This window comes from Dermacentor andersoni, chromosome 5 (assembly GCF_023375885.2).
Source record: "Dermacentor andersoni chromosome 5, qqDerAnde1_hic_scaffold, whole genome shotgun sequence".
NCBI classification, from domain to species: Eukaryota; Metazoa; Arthropoda; class Arachnida; order Ixodida; family Ixodidae; genus Dermacentor; species Dermacentor andersoni.
In genome coordinates, this window is record NC_092818.1 from 53,086,903 (window position 1) to 53,104,083 (window position 17,181).

The 17,181-nt window shown below is 47.4% G+C and overlaps 1 protein-coding gene across 6 annotated transcripts in view; it reads left to right on the top strand.

Moving 5' to 3' along the window:
* LOC129384671 (angiotensin-converting enzyme-like) overlaps nt 1-17,181 on the top strand; it is a 223,014-nt gene that overhangs the window by 161,969 nt on the left and 43,864 nt on the right. For all 6 annotated transcript variants that reach the window (XM_055070277.2, XM_055070281.2, XM_055070276.2 and 3 more), the window contains exons 2-6: nt 7,245-7,522; nt 13,998-14,156; nt 15,927-16,035; nt 16,171-16,314; nt 16,795-16,986. In XM_055070277.2, coding sequence (XP_054926252.1) covers nt 7,286-7,522; nt 13,998-14,156; nt 15,927-16,035; nt 16,171-16,314; nt 16,795-16,986 — 841 coding nt within the window. In that variant the 5' untranslated portion in view covers nt 7,245-7,285. The remainder of the gene's footprint in view (nt 1-7,244; nt 7,523-13,997; nt 14,157-15,926; nt 16,036-16,170; nt 16,315-16,794; nt 16,987-17,181) is intronic.

Genomic DNA, 17,181 nt, shown 5'->3' on the forward strand with positions numbered 1-17,181 from the left:
CTCGCGCTCGTATGGGCGGTCGCGAAATTCCGGCCGTACCCTTTCGGTCAGAGCTTCTAGGTCGTAACCGATCATCACACCCTCTGCTGGCTCTCCTCTTTGAAGGACCCAACTGGACGACTTGCACGTTGAGCATTGCGTCTACAGGAATATACATTTTCTATTATCTATAAGTCAGGGCGCCTGCATAAAGACGCTGACTGCCTGTCCCGCAATCCCGTGGATCAACCGGACGATACCGATGCAGACTCGGACATCAGTGTTCTATCCATCTCCGGCTTCCTCCATATTGGCGACGAGCAGCGCAAAGATCCTGTTATTCGAACACTTATGGAACGCCTAAGCTCCTCGCCCAATGACGCGTCCCTCCGGATGTTCACCTTGCGCGATGGAACTTTATACCATCGTAGCGTTCGTCCTGACGGCCCGGAGCTCCTCCTAGTCGTTCCCAAGCACCTTCAACTAGCCGTGCTCCAGCAACTTCACGACGTTCCTACTGCTGGACATCTGGGTATCACTCGTACATACGACCGCCTGCGGCGCCGCTTCTTCTGGCCCGGCATTTATCGCTCTGTGCGCCGTTATGTCGCTTCTTGCGACCTGTGTCAGCGCCGGAAGACGCCTGCTACGCCTCCCGCTGGTTCGCTTCAACCAATTGATATCCCCACAGATCCGTTCTTTCGTGTGGGCCTAGACCTCCTTGGCCCCTTTTCAATTTCTATCAAAGGCAACAAATGAATTGCTGTAGCAACCGATTATGCCACGAGATATGCCATCGCACGAGCGCTACCAACCAGCTGCGCTACAGATGTCGCCGACTTCTTACTATACGACGTCATCCTGCACCACGGCGCCCCTCGCCAGTTGGTGATGGATCGCGGCCGCTACTTTTTATCGAAGGTCATCGATGACCTGCTCCGCTCCTGCTCTACAGAACACCAGATTGCAACCGCGTACCACCCTCAAACGAACGGCCTCACCGAGCGACTCAACCGCACGCTTACTGAAATGCTGGCCATGTACGTTTCCGATGATCACCGTGACTGGGACGTCGCTTTACCATACATCACTTTCGCATACAACTCGTCCCGTCACGACACTGCCGGATTTTCATCATCTTACCTTTTGTATAGCCGCGACCCCACCTTGCCCTTTGACACGTCGCTACCTTCCGCAGTACAATCACCCAGCACTGGTTACGCTAGTGATGCTATTGACTTAGCCGCCCAGGCTCTAGATGTCGCCCGTCATCGCCTCAACGTCTCGCAAGTTTCTCAGAAGCGACGCTACGACCTTCGGCACCGAGACTACCATTTTGCACCTGGTTCCCTTGTCCTTCTCTGGACGCCTTCACGTCGCGTCGGCTTGCCGGAAAAACTATTTTCCCGGAATTCTGGTCCGTACCAGATCTTATGCCAACTGTCCGACGTGACCTACGAGATCGCCCCAGTCGGTCAGCTTTCAGTGCATCGCAATGTCCCCAGCGATGTTGTTCACGTCACCAGGCTTAAGCCCTATGTCCCCCCATTAAGTGAGGCTTTATAACTTGCACCGGGATGGAGCTACTCCACCGGGAGGGTGATATTACGGTGAAGGGAACGAAGAAGTTGAATTGGACTAGACGAAGACGAAGCCTGGCAGTTGCCTGAACGCCATATACGCCAGTTGTAAATATACGTTATTTTACACTGGTGGGCCTGCTTTCTTCCTGCAACAATACCTCGAAACTGGTGCAAGCCCGAGGATTAGCAAATGGTCACGATTGTAATGATTGCTGTCTGAAGATACTGTAATCAGTACATGTATGTGTTCGGTGGTTTATCTTACCGCTGAAGTCCCACCAAATTTTTTTAAATTTTGGACACCCTGACGGGCTGCTCATCTTTTACTTGCTCAAATGTACAATATTACTGTAATAATGCCACGGTAACGTCTACTGCAAGCTGTGGCCGCTAAGCTTCATGGAAACGGTGATAGTAGTGACAAATAGGTTTGGAAGTAAATGGCTTTGAAATGTGTATTACGCACGTGTGGCACCCGAGTAATCAGCTTGGATCATGAGAAAGAAAAGTGGCACAGCGCCACCAGCGACCGCAGTGTCTGAACCTTCAGGCGCCACAAAGCTATAGCGCGACAATACGTTCGTCTCAGAGAGCTCGGCGACCAACGCGCCCAATCGCAACTACGAAAACTGGCGAAGGAGCCAAAACAGAGCTAGTCTCTTTAAAGCGGCACAGAGAGCCAAAGAAACCAATTGTGTTTGTCAAAGGAAACATGAGCTTGACAGTTTAGTAACGTCTGCTGGCGGGCTAGTAGGTATATCGCTTTTAGAAATGGTTTTAGGCGTATGAAATAAGACACGGACACGTGTCGTGTCCGTGCCTTTTATTCTGTTGTCCGTGTCTTAGTTTATGCGCCTAAAACCATTTCTAAAATGCGCTTGACAGCGTATACAGGGGTTTCTACGAAGACTTCAAGTAATATTTAGAGATAACCGTTATGAAATGAAATGACGGTTCTTTCGAAGACATGCCGTCAGGGGTGGCGACCACGGAGTCACGGGCGATACGCGACAGTTAGTCTCTAATCAGCAAAAATTCATTAATTAACTTTAAATTTCTCGTGTTTAGTGGCCGCATGGTAATTGGGAAATTGAAGCGAGCTCTCCGCCCCGTACGAGCCATATCTATTTTTTAACCTGCAAAAAAAAAAAAAAAAATGAAGGATTACCCGTGGAAGTCTGGCACGATGAGTTTTTGGCTATCAGAGAGCGCGAAACCAAAATTGAGAGATTGCAATGAGCGCATAAAGGTATAAAGGTTCCCGTGAAAGAAAATCTGACGCGATAGCTCGACAAAAAAGCGTTCTTGTGGCAGAAATGCTTGCAGGTGAGCACGCCCTGTTCAATTACGTTGTGGCCCACGATGTTCGAAAAAAAAATGAGTGAAGTTATTTGCATCCGATATGCCCATAGTCAGGCCAGGAGTTCGCAGAAGTCATGCATGTCGGTATCCGCAAACGCTGTTTGCACATGCCAGTTTCAGGCTACAAGCCCCCAGCCCCAAAGAGTGACTATATGTTCTTCTATTTCTTCATTGCCTTTTTTCTCTCTTTTTAATTATTTTTTGAGGGAGCAATATTCCATGAGGGAGCAGGTCAACTGATTAAACACCAGGAAAATATTGCAGAAACTTGGACTCCAGCTTGCTATAAAATACACAATTTTAGACTAGAAAGGCATTGGTATAAACTTAATGAACAAAAAATTTACTAAAATATTCGGAAGGCCTTCAAATGAATGATGGTATCAGATAGGTACACTGGAAACTAGCGAACTTTGGCAAGCAATGAAGAAACCTAGCAATAAATAAACGGCACAGCACTGACATTTCTAGCCGCAGACACTGGGCATGACTTGTTTAACTCTACGACGTGATGAACAATTTAAAACGAAGTGGCAAGTCAGTAGCAAAAAAAAAAAAATGGTGAACGTTTAAAAGCTACGCCTTTAACAGTGGAACGCTATAGCATTCAAAGCTCTCTGACTGCTTCTCATGCTTCCCGGCAACTGCTGCTTACGTAACCGTAATGTTTACCGGGAAACACTGGCGGTGAAAGCTATGCACGAAGGCGAGCTTTGTTGTAGAAATGCGCCCTCTTGCGTGCGCCGATCCAGGAGATAGTGCACAGCCGCACCAAAACAATAACATAATTTTCAGGTTTCTGCTATTTTTTCGCTCTTGGAGAATTTCAGCCTGAGAAGATTTAACATAAAAGGGCCTGCGCTGTATGTGTTTTGTTTTATGACATTTGTTTGGGGGCTGCCATTTTCAAGAATCCGCGGTACACCTTTGTCGAGAATGTGAGAGAAGGTGTGAGCAACTTTAGCGAAAGAATGGTGTGGCAATGCAACCCCCGTGTACCGCACGTCATATGGCAAGGCGTGGCACATGCATATACCTGAATATATACGGCAAGTTTCGCTAACGGGACGCCAACGCCGACGCCGGATTTTCGCCAAACGGGGCCCTTAACGCTCCCACGTTAAAAGATTGAACGCGCAATTAATTAAGAAGCACGACGATGCCTAAGAGGAGACTAGGTATTGGCAGGAACGACCTGTGCAAGATAAACACAGCGATGTAATCAGCAGCCTCGGCAAGATAGTAAGATTAACACACCGATTATCAGCTGCTTAGCAGCTAGAACCACCAACATATTCGCGCATATCTCCTAAGGGAAAACTAATCCAGCTGTACGCAAGCTATGTACAGGGGGAAAGCAGCTCATGATTCAGCAAAAAAAGGAACTTACTGAAGACGGTCGGAATACAGTTCCAGTGTATCATGTAAACCTCACGCTTAACGATGACCTCGCTGACCTAGATGATTAATGGTGCACTGTGTCACCACATCAAGTGCATAAGGTGCACGAAAGAACGCTAAGAAAATAGTAATTACTGAGGGAAGTGACGTTAAAGGGTAAATGAAGTTACAGCATTGTTAGCTTGCTCCCTCTAGCTGCTGCAGAAAATAATCGCTGCTGCAATTTCGATTCGAATCAGGACCAACACGGCTGCAATTAATTCCAAGGAAAACGCTGCTTTTCAGGAAGTGTGTTCAGCAAGAGATGACATTCGCGTCGTTATCGTTAGACGCATTATTGAGATACCCTCAGAGCAAACGCATAGTTCTCTTTTGAACGATTACGGCAAGACATTCGAAGTGAAAACACCACCATGTGCCTGGGTACCACGTCGTCAAGGCGTGAAGAAGGTGCACATGAATATGTCACAGTATATACTTACAGGAATTCCGAAACTACCATGCTCAACCACAAAAGGAGGGTAGATATGTCGATGAATAAAGGTGTCAGGCAGGGAGCCGCAATCTTCACGTTGTCGGCCACCGTGTGTTTGCGCCACGAGCATTCAGTATACTACAACATTCACTGCACGTTTGTTCAAAGCCCTTGTTCAAACCACTAGACCAAATACAACTGTGCGTAAATATTGATGTGGCATACGTCGGCAGCCTGCGCGGAAGTGTTCTGATGACTATGGGCAACGAGTGCAGGAACGGAGAATAACAGGCGAGAGAGTCAAACGAGTGTATTTAACATTGTAGTTCAGGATAAAAGGAACGAGTTTACAGCGTGTCGCGTAATGCGTAAAGCAGATTTGCGAAGGGAAGAAAAATACAATCGAGGACGGCAGCCGATTACGTTGTGGGACTATATATAAGGGAAGTTGCTGAGTGTCTGCTGACGCGAGGCAGGGTTCATTGGCGATTTCGGGAGCGACCCAGCTTCGTCCTGCTGAGGGCATAAAAGAGGAGGATGATGAGGATGATGATGATGATGATGATGATGATGTCCTGGTAAGTAACTGAAGGCCATCAATATATATTCGAGCACGTGGCAAGGCAAAAGCTCGAATGACAATAGAAACCGGAAACGATGAGAAGTTGCCGAACAAGGACTGTCGCTTTAAGCAAACGTTTCCACAAGGGGACTTGTACTCGTCGGGGCAGCATCTAGTAATTTAAGCGTGGCAAAACAGCTCGATCAAAAAAGCTTGGATCGGGCGTGTTGACATTTCATCCTAGCAGACGAACGCATGATACAAGGACGGGAGAGTTGACGTGGACTAAGCGGCGATTTCCAGCATGACTTCCGGAATTACGAGCGCTGATTTTCCAAGAGTGTAGCTGGGGTCTTTTGTTTGTTTTAGCTCATACACTGCAAACTCATTGATCTGTGTGGAAAGGCGGTCCAAGCAACGCGCACCGGAAAAGCAAGGCGCCAGGCGGCGGCTTTGTACCAGTTGTATAAGCCGGTGGGTGTGCGGCGGTGAGGCTCGAACCACGCACCTCCGGCAGCTGAGCCCAGCCGCCGCACTCAGTGGGCCACAGCTGCGTCGTCGATTTCAGCGTCCTTGTGTCTTGAGCTCGTCCATCAAGGAAGTTATAGACCGCAGCCGCAGTGCGTAGATACGGTTCCTAAGCAGCGCATGCAGGGAGAGAACTAGTAAACGAGAAATTATACTGCGTCCGCTTAACCAGAGGATGCGACTCTTTTCTCCCATTGCTCCTGCTCCGAACAGACAAGCAGCCTCCCAGAAGCACTTCATGGTGCACAGAGCCGCTATCGACTGTCACTAACTTTTTTTTCTGGACAGCCGCACAGCGGTATAATGTAATGGGAAGTTGTCCAACTTCCCATTCCTATAGGCTTGCAGAGTTCTCGCTCTCTTCTTTCTTTTATTCCTGGGAACCTACGCTCTGTGCCCAGGGAACGGAAGCACGTTGAACGAAAGAAATAGTGGAAACGCCAACCAATAAGGATAGGTTAAGAAATATTAAGTGGAACTTCCCTGAATGGAAACTGTCAGGGATATGGGCAGCATTATATGACGGTGGGCGTGGTGCGGAATGCCCGATGCGTGATAATGAGGTGTGTGGGGGCTATGATGATAGTAGAACGCTTTATTTATTTATACTTGCGCGGGGAGCAGGAGTAGAAGAGACAAAATTCTACGCATATATTTGACGGTTCTTGTTCAGGAAGGCTCCGCATAGTTTGGCGCGGCATAACCAACGTGCTAATGCTGTCATAGGAATGGGATAAGGGATGACTATGCGTCCTTGTGAAATTTACGCACGAGTGGCGCAACCTCTCGTATTGGATTACCTTTAGCGCACCTTCTATCCTGACTGGTCGGGTGTTTATCACGGTGTCCCGCACTGCTTGCTATCCCCCTTTTAGCATAGGCTTAGACACTTCTGTCTTAAGTTCAACGTCTCCTTACTGCGTACGGCATATGTGGAACTGCGAAAGCGTACGGGCTCGTAGAATGCTTTGCGCCGGCACATCTTTTGTAATCTTGAACAATAGATCGTTTGCCATTGTACTCCGGATGGCAGCTTTCAACCGCGCACAGTCGGCTTAAACTCCGTGTTCTCGCCTTGTATTGAGAAAGGCGGTTTTCTGACTTCACACTGAATTTTCAGCCGATTAGCCACATGAAGTTTTTAAGACGTTCCTCCAGCATGCTTACTCCTGTCAAGATGAGGGGTTCTCAAACCATTGATTTCAGGGAACGCAAAAGAGAGGCCGACCTCGGGGTACGAATGAACCAGGGAGGAATCGGTTGAAGGTCGATCTGTCTTGCAGACAGCCGACCAGAAGATACGGGCTTGATGGGCTAAAAAAGTGAGCATGCGCTGTTTCGTTTTTTCGGACAGGAGGAATCACAGCCGCCGAGTCCACTGAGTTCCTGTGAGAGATGGCTCCACCGCATCGATGGATGTGGCCATGGCTCGCGGGCCTGATCCTCGCAGCGGTTACGACCGAGTCCCACGGAGCTGCCAGGCAAGCTGTGCAAGGCGATAACGAGGACGAAGATCTGGCTGAGATGTACGCCGGCTACGCAAACTATCTCGTTACCCAAATGTATAACAGAGTAACCAACGCTGATTGGAACTACGCCAACAACCTCACGGAGTACAACAAGAACAACAGCGTGAGTATTTTAGCCGTGCTCGGGCACTTCTGCGCCCGGTGATTTTCTGGAAGGATGTCAAAGTTGAAATAAGGCGGATGTCGGTAAGGGGATCTCGATGGGAATAATAGCTAATGCCGTTACACTCTAATTGTGCACTGCACTGACTACATTGTTAGATTAGTCTGATCAAGTCTCGTCAAGTTGGTTACCGCTGTAATCTTGTACATCATGCCGCAGAATGCTACGGTTGGGTTTAGAGCTCCATGATACAGGCCCTGCATCATAAGGCTTTAACCCCAACCATGACATGCTGCGGCAGGGTGTACAACATTACAGTGGAATGTGGTATCCTAGTGCACAGCGAAACAGTGCAATAACATTAGTTGCAACTACCATAACAACTCCCACAACACGCTATACATATTAACAAAATGTGTCATGGGTGATATCGGGAACGGGATCTAGTGAAACATTGTGACTATTACATTTTCCCACTGTTACTACACTGCAATTACACACTATTGTACGCTGTACCATGCTTCCAATGTGGGGCATGTCGGATATGCGATGTTATCAACGACGGTAACTAATGCTGCTAGACGGGCTCACTGATTTCTGGATTGTTATACAGGTTAGCACGTCCAGATGAAAAGTGACAAAAAAACTCAGTGCCCTTCCACTCTGTGAAAAAGGATGACCAGCGAAGCTATGTATATGGGCCCCTTAATGGCACATTGCACCTCCGCCGCGGGTCGTCCCGGTATTGTACTATTTTCGATATGGGCTCACGTATCGGGAGTGCTTAACGCCGCCTGCTTCACCTCCGCCGCGAGTCGGCCCGGCATTGCACTATCTTCGATATCGGCCCACGTATGGGGAGTGCTTAACGCCGCCTACTTTACCTCCGCCGCTGGTCCGCCCGGCATTGCACTATCTTCGGGATCGGTCCACGTATGGGGAGTGCTTAACGCCTGCTGCACTTCCGCCTCGGGTTGGCACGGCATTGCACTATTTTCGGGATCGACCCACGTACGGGTACTGCTTAACGCCTGCTTCACCTCCACCACGGGGCGGCCTGGTTTTACACTATCTTCGGGATCCGCCCACGTATGGGGAGTGCTTAACGCCTGCTGCACCTCCGCCGCGGTTTGGCACGGCACTACACTATCTTGAGGATCGGCCCACGTATGGGGAGTGCTTAAGGCCTGCTGCACCTACGCCGTTCAGTGTCTCGTTCAGTGTCTCGGATTGCACACCCAAAAGACACTGTCTTGACATTTGCCTACAGAGATGCCTCCTCGACTTGCGGTAGTCCCAGTCGGCAAACTTGTGCCCAGCGCGACCAACCCGTCTCGCTGCTTCCCTACTTTTCGACGCTACATCCGGCCAATTTTCCACAGGTGCCAGGCCAGACGCTGCCATCACGCACTTCGGAAGCGCCCGACATCAACACCAAACCTTTGTTCACAAGTCCATCTAACATTCAGACGACGGCAGCAAGGTGACCTCGATTGAGCGAGCCGAGTCCCATCATTGAGAGATTGCCACCTCGGTCGCAACATCAGCAGGCGTCAGATTCAATGCTGCTGTCAGGCGCCTCCGGAGGGCCGAGGTGCCCTACCGCAACTTTCACCCCATGACAAGGCCATATTAAGGGGATGTCATCGTGGCCCCCAGGTGCCGCGCACCTCTTTGAAGTCGACCATCCATGCTCACCGATCACGCAGCAACTGCAGCTTAGAACACGAATGGCATCACCCCTGCGCGCTCCGCGGTGCAGCAATCACCGTGGCCCCGTTTCTTCAGCTACCTCCACCAAACCTTCGTCCACTGCTGCACTCTCAAGTCACACCACCCCAGTTAATTGCGTACATTTCGCCGTTCCCTCTAGGCGGGGGGCCCTGCAGCGCCCACCGACCCGCAACGCGGGTATGCTAATCAGCCGGCACCTTGATGCCGGCTGCGAAAGACGAGGAGAATACATATGGGCGGCGCGTGCTCGATGCGCAAGCACGACACGCGCAGTTCAGTCCTAGAAGCCTGCTACGCTGGTCCACTTCTTCCGGCGCTCCGCTGCGCACAGCCTGGATGCGCTACAATGCAACCTAGTCTGTTCTTGACCTGGATTTTGCGAATGTTTCCGACGAGTCTTCCGTAGGTATAGGCGACGGAATTTCTGGTCACAAGCTGGTTTATGCAGTTCCAAACACCAAATCAGGACAGACTGCGCGTGCTTCGCAGTCTTTCCTCGACTTCTCATCTTCTGATGACGAGTCAATTTTGGACTGCCTGCGTTTTTCTCTCGGTGAATTTGAACAAAGTGGTGATATTTCGGCACTATGGCATTGATTCACGTTCTCGATTGCGGCTTGCATTGAAAACTCCATCTTGGTTCGTAAAAAAAAAAATTCACAGCCACGTTAGCATACGCCAAAGAGGGTGAATGCGAAAGCATGCGCGCTCAAGAGACATTCATTAAACTACTTGACATTCTCATTCGAATGTGTTGTTACTTATTACTTCATTTCTCCCACTAAAGTTCGTGGATTCGAGTGCCTTAATTAAAGCTACCTTAACTGCGCCCTAATTAACTTAGCCCTAATTAACACCAAAGGTCGAGGGTTCAACTCGCACAATATGTCGGTTGTGGTGTTTTAATTACCTGTATATTAATTAACTGCGCCTCTTTGGCATGATCATCGATGTGGCAGAGACGTGGAAGAAGACGGCGAATGCCACAGCAGTGGCACAAGCGCCCCGATTTTCTGTACCTCACAACGCAACCTCGAAACATAGAGATTTAATGCTTCGCCTCAGAACCTGCGCGTGTTAATCCTTCGCTTAAAACGTTGTCTTACATGTTAGCGGAATACGAAAACGAAATGTAGCGCCACTGTGGCCATGCTTAAGGGGGAGTTATTAATGAAGATGCGGTATGAGCGAACTAAGTTTTACAGCTTCGTGCTTTAAAACTTTCTAAAAGAATCAGCTGCGAAGTTCTGGCGTTTCTTGTCTGATACTTAAAGTAACAAACGAATTGAAGATAGAGAGCATTACATGCAATAACATGCGTTTCAGGGGGCTTTCGCAAAACCTAATAGCCTGCTCGCGCCAAATCCTTGCTATAATTTGTCTTCAGACAGTGCTGCAGTGCCGGATGTCGTCATAAGTCATGAAGGCACACTTAGTTTACTTCTACGCCCTGAAGTCATGAGGCGCAGAGAGCATACCCAACGCCTTTCTTCGACGATACGCTGAGGGGCTTTCTCCTTACCTTTTTACACTGTTTAAGTGCTCTTTAGATGAGTCCTCTTTCCTTTCATACTAGCTCACAGCAAGATTGATTGAAAAACGTTTATTGTATGAAACAGGTGGGTGGGGCCCCTAGTCCTGGGCTCCGCTGGCCTCAGCAGCCCGCCGTGCTTGGTCGAGGAGTGCCTCTTGGGCCTCCCTCTCCTCACTGGTGAGCGCGGTCTCCCACTGCTCCGTTACGGATCCTTGCGCCGGAATGTGAGGCATATTAAGTTTCGGTAGCCTGAGCTTGCATTCCCACGTAATGTGGGCCAGAGTTGGCTGGCCTCCGCACCACGGGCTTCCGCCCACGTATGCAGTGGGGAGAGTGGCACGTTTTAAGCGCAAGTGGGGATATGTTTTTGTCTGTAGGCGGCGCCACTCATACGCTTTCCTTACAGCTGACTGAGGATGGGGCGGGGGGTAGCCCTGGTGTTCGCGGATATCCCGGGACATGTAACAGCAAGAGTAGTCGCAGTACACAGATCTGGTGACAAATTGAATGCCGCAAATTACCGACCCATTTCTTTGATAGGTACACGCCGTTATAAGCTCGAGTATGTATATAATAAATAGCCAGCCATATTCGTACTTAACTACCTCTAGACCGAGAACTTTTTCTGTCTTGTCAGCATGGATTCCACAGAAAAAAAATGTCTTCCAAATAGCACAGTTAATATCTGAGAAGAAAGGGAACCGAGGGGCCTGATTTTTATTAATCATACCACAAGTAGCCAACAAACAGATACCAAGGACAACATAGGGGAAATTGCATGTACTTATTAATTGAATTAAAGAAATTATATATTAATGAAAATAAAAGTGAATGAAAACACAACTGGCCGTAGGTGGGATACGTACCCACGTCTTGCTTTACGCGTGCCGTGCTCTAACCAGTTGAGCTACTGCAGCACCGTTAACCCATCTATTTTTGGGGGTCTTTATGTTTTACGACTAGAACTAACCCTGGGAGTGTTAGCCAGCGCCACCACTCACGAACCTTGGCCGCGGATGTGGAGCATGCTTCCTGCCGCAGGCGCAACCAGTACCTGATCTGTTTCGGTGACGGAAACTGCTGAATAAACCAACACATGCTACCTGAAGGCCGAATGTTGCCGAATTCGAGATCCTCGTAATGTAATGAACTAGAAAAAAGGGAACTGATGATTTTTATTAATCATATCATAAAAAACCAAAAAACAAAGACACCAAGAACAACACAGGGGAAATTACTTGTGCTTACCAATTACAATTTAACACTCCCATGGCTAGTTCTAGCTGTTAACATCAATACCCCAGAAAGTGGGCGGGAAAACGGCGCCGCGGTAGCTCAGTTCGTAAGAGCATCGCACGCGTAATGCGAAGAGGTGGGTTCGTATGCCACCTGTGGCCAGTTGTTTTTTCATCCACTTTCATTTCCATTAATTTGTCATTATTTTTAATTCAATTAGTAAGTACAAGTAATTTCCACTATGTCGTCCTTGGTATCATTGTTGGCTTCATATAATACGGTTATTATCTACCATTCATGACTTTTCCTGCGCATTCGACGAGCAGCTTCAGATAGACGCCAATCTTTTATCTAGAGCAGTCGATCATATTCCGCATAATTTGTTCACTGCCAGAATGGGAGAAGTGGGGCTCTCGACACATTCGTTAATTTGGTTCAAGCATCCTTGAATAATTCAGACAATTCAGAGATACGCAATTTGTTGAAATCGAAGGAATATGGTCTAATAAATTGCAGGTGCCTTATTGGGGCCGTAATTGGGACCATTACTCTTATTTATGTATATAAATGACATTGCTACCGCTATTGATGATTGTGTAACGGTGAAGTTGTTCGCTGATGATGGTATTCTCCATCTCTACTCTCTTGTTAGCAACAGTGCGTCCTGAGTGCTATTAAATAATATTTGTAAACTCGCACATTGGTTCGAACGTAAGGGAATGCAGATTAATTTTGCTAAGACCGTGTCTATGGCTATACCTACAAAAATATCTGTCGTCTTTACACAGCAAATCAAGCCAGTTTCTTATGTAACTTACTTGGGCATACCAATAACCAATAAACTTACGTGGGATTTGCATATCAATAACACGTGCTTGAAGGCCGATATGAAACTGTACCTTTTGCGACGGAAGCTGATAGACGCCAATTTTTTATCTAGAGCAGTCGGTCATATTCCGCATAATTTGTTCACTGCCAGAATGGGAGAAGTGGGGCTCTCGACACATTCGTTAATTTGGTTCAAGCATCCTTGAATAATTCAGACAATTCAGAGATACGCAATTTGTTGAAATCGAAGGAATATGGTCTAATAAATTGCAGGTGCCTTATTGGGGCCGTAATTGGGACCATTACTCTTATTTATGTATATAAATGACATTGCTACCGCTATTGATGATTGTTCGGCCAGTTCGTTGTTCACCCTTGTTCGCCAAGTTCTTGAGTACGCTGCTGTCGTGTCGGATCCATGTTATTCTAAAGATATCGCGACGATTGGGCGCATACATCGTTCCGAAGCTAGGTAAACTTTATTGAATTACCGAACTACATCGTCAGTTTCCGGCATGCTGCGGTCACTCAAGCTCCACCCATAGCAAGTACGGCGGCCGATAGCACAACTTAAGATCTTCTATCTGCTATGTCATTCTAAAACAGGTCTGGAACGGAATAAATAATTCCCTGCTCTACAAAAAGGTCGTCAGGGCTAAATCGTAGCATGATTGTACGTTCGTATGTTGCCAGGACAAAACTTCTTCAAAGGCTATTGCTGCGGAATGCGATAAAGTCTCATTGCTTGAAAAGGGCTTGGAAATGTTCTTTGTGCAACCTCACCTGCTTGGGCAGCGTAGTAGCCTGCACTATTGTGGCATAAATAAAGAAGCCACCGCTGGCGCCATTGCTAAAATTTCCAATTCTGTCCGACCGTGCGACCGTGCGACAATTCTGTGCGACCGTGCGACGAAAGTGAAAGCAAGATGCTGGGAATGTCTCTGAATGCACGATTTCCTTCCGCAGTCGCTTTATTATTGCTTGTGCTCAATCTCTCATTTTTTCCTGATGGTATGTCCCAAATGCTACGAATCAGAACATTCGCGCGTGTTGAAGTACACCCCATTGCGTGTTTCTGCGCATTCTCCTGCATGAGCGCGCATTCTCATTACATTTACCGCGTTATTCGTTTTCCTTCCTTAGGTGAAGGCGACACTGGAGATGCAAAAACTGGAGAAGGAAGTCTGGAAAAATGTCACCAAGTACAAATGGACAAAGTTCGAGGATCCGGTGACGCGAAGAATTTTCGAAAAGTTGTCAGTTCTGGGTACTCCCATTCTGAGCGATGACAAGCAAAATGAGGTAACGAAACCTGCTCTTTTCTCATTCCTGAAGGAAACTTTTTTTCTTTCTTACGCTTACTGTGATACGTTCTTTTATTAATTGCACGTGCATCAATTGAACTAAATTCCGATTACGCAAAAGAATTGATCAGCAGCTTTGTTAAGCTATTTATTCACCAATTCATATAAAATCCGCCACATTGATTTATAGCTTTTCGATACGTAAATCACTGACTGTGAAACATGGTGCACTATTGAAATTCAATACTAAGCTTCTTTTAATAGATTTCTCAACGGTTCGCGCATGTACAGAAATATCAAAAGAGAAAGCCTTGGGCAGAATATATCGTCGCCGTTTACCTCAAGTGCTTGTCGCTCTTGCCGAATCGTAGATTGAAATTCGTGGACAAGTGGAATACGAACAAGTTAGCGCTATTCAGAACACGTTCGCTCACTTCTGCTCACGCTGATGTGTACACTATCTGCATAATTTTGGCATTCAGACGTGGATGGACTGAAAAAAAGTGCCCGTGCACTGTGGATTCGGTGCGCGATAAGGAATTACAAGTGGTCGAAATCAATTCAGTACTTTGTGAAACCTACTTACAACACCTAGAAAGACGAAACAAAAACACAAATCGCATCGGAGGAGCGCTCAGATGGCTTTACATCAAGTCGCTTTGGCACATCACGTTGATTCGATATACATTAATAAATATTTGCACGAAAGATTCAGACTACGCGAAATGAAACCTTCAATGTCGCCGATATAAACACAGAAGGCGAACAGCGGGAAAAGCGCAACGTCCACTCTATGACCGAAGTTAGACATATAAGTAAAAGCGATGTTCGACAGCCTCCAAAAGAGTGGTTGTATGCACAGAACATTTGAAGACATCATTTTCCACAGAGAACCTGCGCCAACCAGGGAGAGTGTGCAACCACTGCTGACTGCCTTCCTGCGTTACACGGGGCTCATCGACACCTGGTGACACACACCACCGATGTCAACTCATAAGAGGCTCAGGTGGAGCAACTGCCCGCTATGTATGCCATGCTAATGCCCGCTTTGCTGCATCACCACCACCACCAGATCGCGCGAGAGAAATTTGAGAAGACATGACATATCGCTCAAATCACCTATCACGCACACGCACAACGCATTATCCTGTTCAAGTAATCATTTTTTTCTTAGACATCCCGACAAAATCAGCTCTCTCACAGCTATCGGTTTCTGGGAAAATATAAGGCTGAAAAGTGACGATTGACAGGCAAGTTCATTTACATGCAAAAGAGGGGTAGCTGCAAAGTACCCGTCTGTGTCTACTTGCTTGTCATCACCTGTCGCTGCGCTTAGATGTTCGAATTGACGTCTTACGAATGATGCCTAACCTGAACGCTTCCAAGTTATTCTCTTTTTCCACGCTTTTTCGAGTACCATCTTAGAAATTACACAAAAAAAACGCCTTGAAAGATGTTTCTCACTATTACTTCTATTTTCCTTCCATGCAAGACACGAACAGGTAAGCTGGAATTTAGAGTAATGTTCCTTGTAATGTTTCCTGAAATAAAACGATCCATAACAAAAGCACTCCAAATGAGCACTCTCTCTTGCGAAGACAAAAACGTTAAACACTTCAAATGGGTTCTATGCGCCAAGGATTCCGAATGCCGTGTTTCTGAGTAAAACAAATTCTGGTAGCGCTGTGTCCGCGTCGTTCCTCTGTCTCTCGTCCCTTCTTGTGAGCTAAAAACCTAAAAATTGTGGTTCTTTTTGCTTTATTTGCAGCTCCTGAACATAATTGCGGAAATGCAAGAAAACCACGCTTCGGGAAAGATATGTCCTTTTCTCCGAAAAACTAACACGTCAGAGGAATGCAACTTGTCTTTAGAACCAGGTACGGCAGTGGAACTCATACAATATGTAGATTGCATGTTGAGAGACAAGGTTACAATTCGTTTGTGCTCATTGCTACTACGTCTGGTGTTGTAAGTGATGACAGTGCGTATTTTTCATGCGCATCTGCGATCAGAGATCAAAAACATCCTCAAGGACTCCCAGAATTACTACGAGCTTCAGCACGTATGGAACGAGTGGCGGAAGGTTGCGGGGAAGCCTATGAAGGAGAGGTACCTGCGCTACGTCGAACTCATGAACGAAGCAGCCAGACTGAACGGTGAGATAAACTAGCTAACTTGGCCGGATAGTGCCGATGCACATTCTTCGTAAAAGGTGCATAAAACACTGCACGGATCCACAAACGCTATCGACCGTAATTCTCAGTTTCATTTAGTAGCATTTGTGCATGAATATGCACTACCAAATGAAACTTTCAGTTGGTAATGCACGTTCAGAAATGTACATCATTGCGCAAGTGCAGGTAAAAGTAACTGTACGAAACCCGCGCTTGTTGTATTTTCTTTCTCGCGAGAATAAATGAATAGAATGAGCTCAGACAATTTGTTTGCCGATTTCATACACTACACTTCTTTTTTTTTCGCCCCCATGAGCAGCTGTTCTAATTTATGATTTCTTACAGTTTCTCGCCCTCCCTGCTCACTCTCTCTCCTGCGATATCGCACAATATGAAAACGCCTGCCCGAGCGGAAAGACTCGGAAGTCACGCTCTGCCTTCGAATTTTCCATTTTGCCGCAGGCTTCATGGACGCGAGCGGTCTCTGGCAGGACGTGTACGAGTACGACGGCCTCGAGAGGAACATGGCCAAGCTGTGGGAGCAGCTGTTGCCACTGTACCAGGAGCTGCACGCGTACGTACGCAGCAAGCTGCGTGCCATCTACGGCCCGGACAAGATTTTGGAAGACGGACCCATCCCGGCACACCTGCTCGGTACGGCCGAAACACGGTGCATGCAAAAAATGGCTTGTAGGCTACATACTCCAAGGTCCCGGAAGTCCACGTCCACTCTTCTGTGCACACTATACTATACACGCATTCAACAGAGGAACCCATGGTCAGCCCGAACATATATGCCAATATACGTACGTTAAAGTAACCGCAGGCGGTCAAAATTAACCGACTGTC